Genomic DNA, 1,812 nt, shown 5'->3' with positions numbered 1-1,812 from the left:
CTGTTTATTTATTTTCTAAGCGACTTGATTACCGTGCAAGGCACGTGTACTTATCGTACACATGCCCTGTAATACCTCTCAAATTATAGTCTTTACCAGTTGCCGCATTAGCCGTTAAACTCAGACTGTGGTTTCAAATCGCTTCTCATTCAAATGCCGCAAATCATTTATCATCGCGTTACTAACGAAGCACAGCGATACAGACCCTCAGCATTGAAAACAATGTTGCCATCCAGGTATACACCACAGGAATAATCGGGAGCTATAAATGACCTTGTCTCTGGCTCGATTCAGTTCAGTCGATTTAGTGTCGGAGACGAGTGCGTCTCTCCATTATCTTGAAGCTTTGCTTCCAAACAACTTTTTTCATGCACAGTGACAGTGCAAAATGTTCATCTACAGCCTCGCACTAGTAGCGGCCGTTATATTTCTAGGGCTGAAGTACATCTACTCGTACTGGGATCGCCATGGTATCGCTAATATCCAGCCAAATATTCCGTTCGGCAATCTACAGACTGTCGCGAAGAAAAAGGAGTCATTCGGTGTCGCCATCAACAATTTGTACCACCAAACGTCCGATCGGTTCGTGGGAATATATCTGTTCTTTCGCCCTTCGCTGCTTATCCGTGATCCGTACCTCGCGAAGAGGATCATGGTAAACGATTTCCAGCATTTCCACGATCGTGGTGTTTACTGCAATGAACAAGGAGACCCTTTCTCGGCGACCTTATTCGCGCTGTCCGGTCAGCGGTGGAAGAGCTTACGCAGCAAGCTTACGCCTATCTTCTCCTCCGGACAACTACGTCAAATGATGCCAACCTTTCTAAACGTAGGGCACGCGCTAGTGAAGGAGTTAGACACGCTGACGGAGCAGCCAAGTGTGCAAGACATGCGAACACTAGCGTCACGGTTTGTAATCGACGTGATTGCGTCCGTATTTTTCGGATTCGAGTCACACTGCATTCAGAACCCTGAGGATCCTTTCTTCGTAACGCTAAACAGCATCCTGCACTCGGTTGGGTTCGTTAATAACATCCGTTGGGCCGGCCTTTTTGTTTGTCCAATGCTCTTGAAGCTTATGCGTCTCTCTTCGCTACCACCGAATGTGATCAAATTCGTGATGGAAATAATCACGTCACAGATCGAGTACAGGGAAAAAAATAATATTACCCGCAAAGATTTCGTGCAGCTCTTGATCGACCTTCGCCGTGAGGCGGGCGATAGAACAGAGGAGTCACTCACCATCGAACAGTGTGCCGCAAATGTGTTCTTATTTTATGCGGCCGGATCAGAGACGTCGAGCGCAGCGATCAGCTTTACACTCCACGAGCTTAGCCATCAGCCTGAAGCCATGGCAAAGCTACGGCAAGAAGTAGACGATATGATGGACCGGAATAAGGGTACGATCACGTACGAGAATATCCAAGAACTGAAGTACCTGGATCTGTGCGTGAAGGAAACACTCCGCAAGTACCCTGGGCTACCGATTCTCAATCGGGAGTGTACGAAAGAGTACCGAGTTCCCGACAGTGACGTTGTTGTTCAGAAGGGAACGCAACTCATCATATCACTGCTGTCGATCAGCAGAGACGAGAAGTATTTCCCAGATCCGGACCTCTATTCACCGGAACGGTTCGAAACGAACAACTACGAACCCGATGCCTACTATCCTTTCGGTGCCGGACCGCGCATCTGTATCGGTATGCTTTAGCAGATACTTTTGCACTACTTTTACTTAGTGTAAATTAATGCTCTTTTTCATTTAAGGCATCCGACAAGGCGTGTTGCTGACCAAAATTGCACTGGTCCTGA

The 1,812-nt window shown here is 47.4% G+C and overlaps 1 protein-coding gene across 1 annotated transcript; it reads left to right on the top strand.

Annotated features, from left to right (window-relative positions):
- Positions 1-388: 388 nt before the first annotated feature.
- On the top strand, positions 389-1,805 carry LOC131214695 (cytochrome P450 6d3-like; the record flags this gene model as incomplete). The annotated part of the gene is made up of 2 exons (XM_058209029.1): positions 389-1,700; positions 1,768-1,805. Coding segments are annotated over exons 1-2 (1,350 nt in total), but the record flags the coding sequence as incomplete, so codon positions are not given.
- Between the last annotated feature and the right edge of the window lie 7 nt (positions 1,806-1,812).

This window comes from Anopheles bellator, unplaced genomic scaffold (genome assembly GCF_943735745.2).
Source record: "Anopheles bellator unplaced genomic scaffold, idAnoBellAS_SP24_06.2 scaffold01933_ctg1, whole genome shotgun sequence".
Lineage (NCBI taxonomy): Eukaryota > Metazoa > Arthropoda > Insecta > Diptera > Culicidae > Anopheles > Anopheles bellator.
Note: the sequence above shows the minus strand (reverse complement) of the source record. Positions and strands in the feature narration are given on the sequence as shown.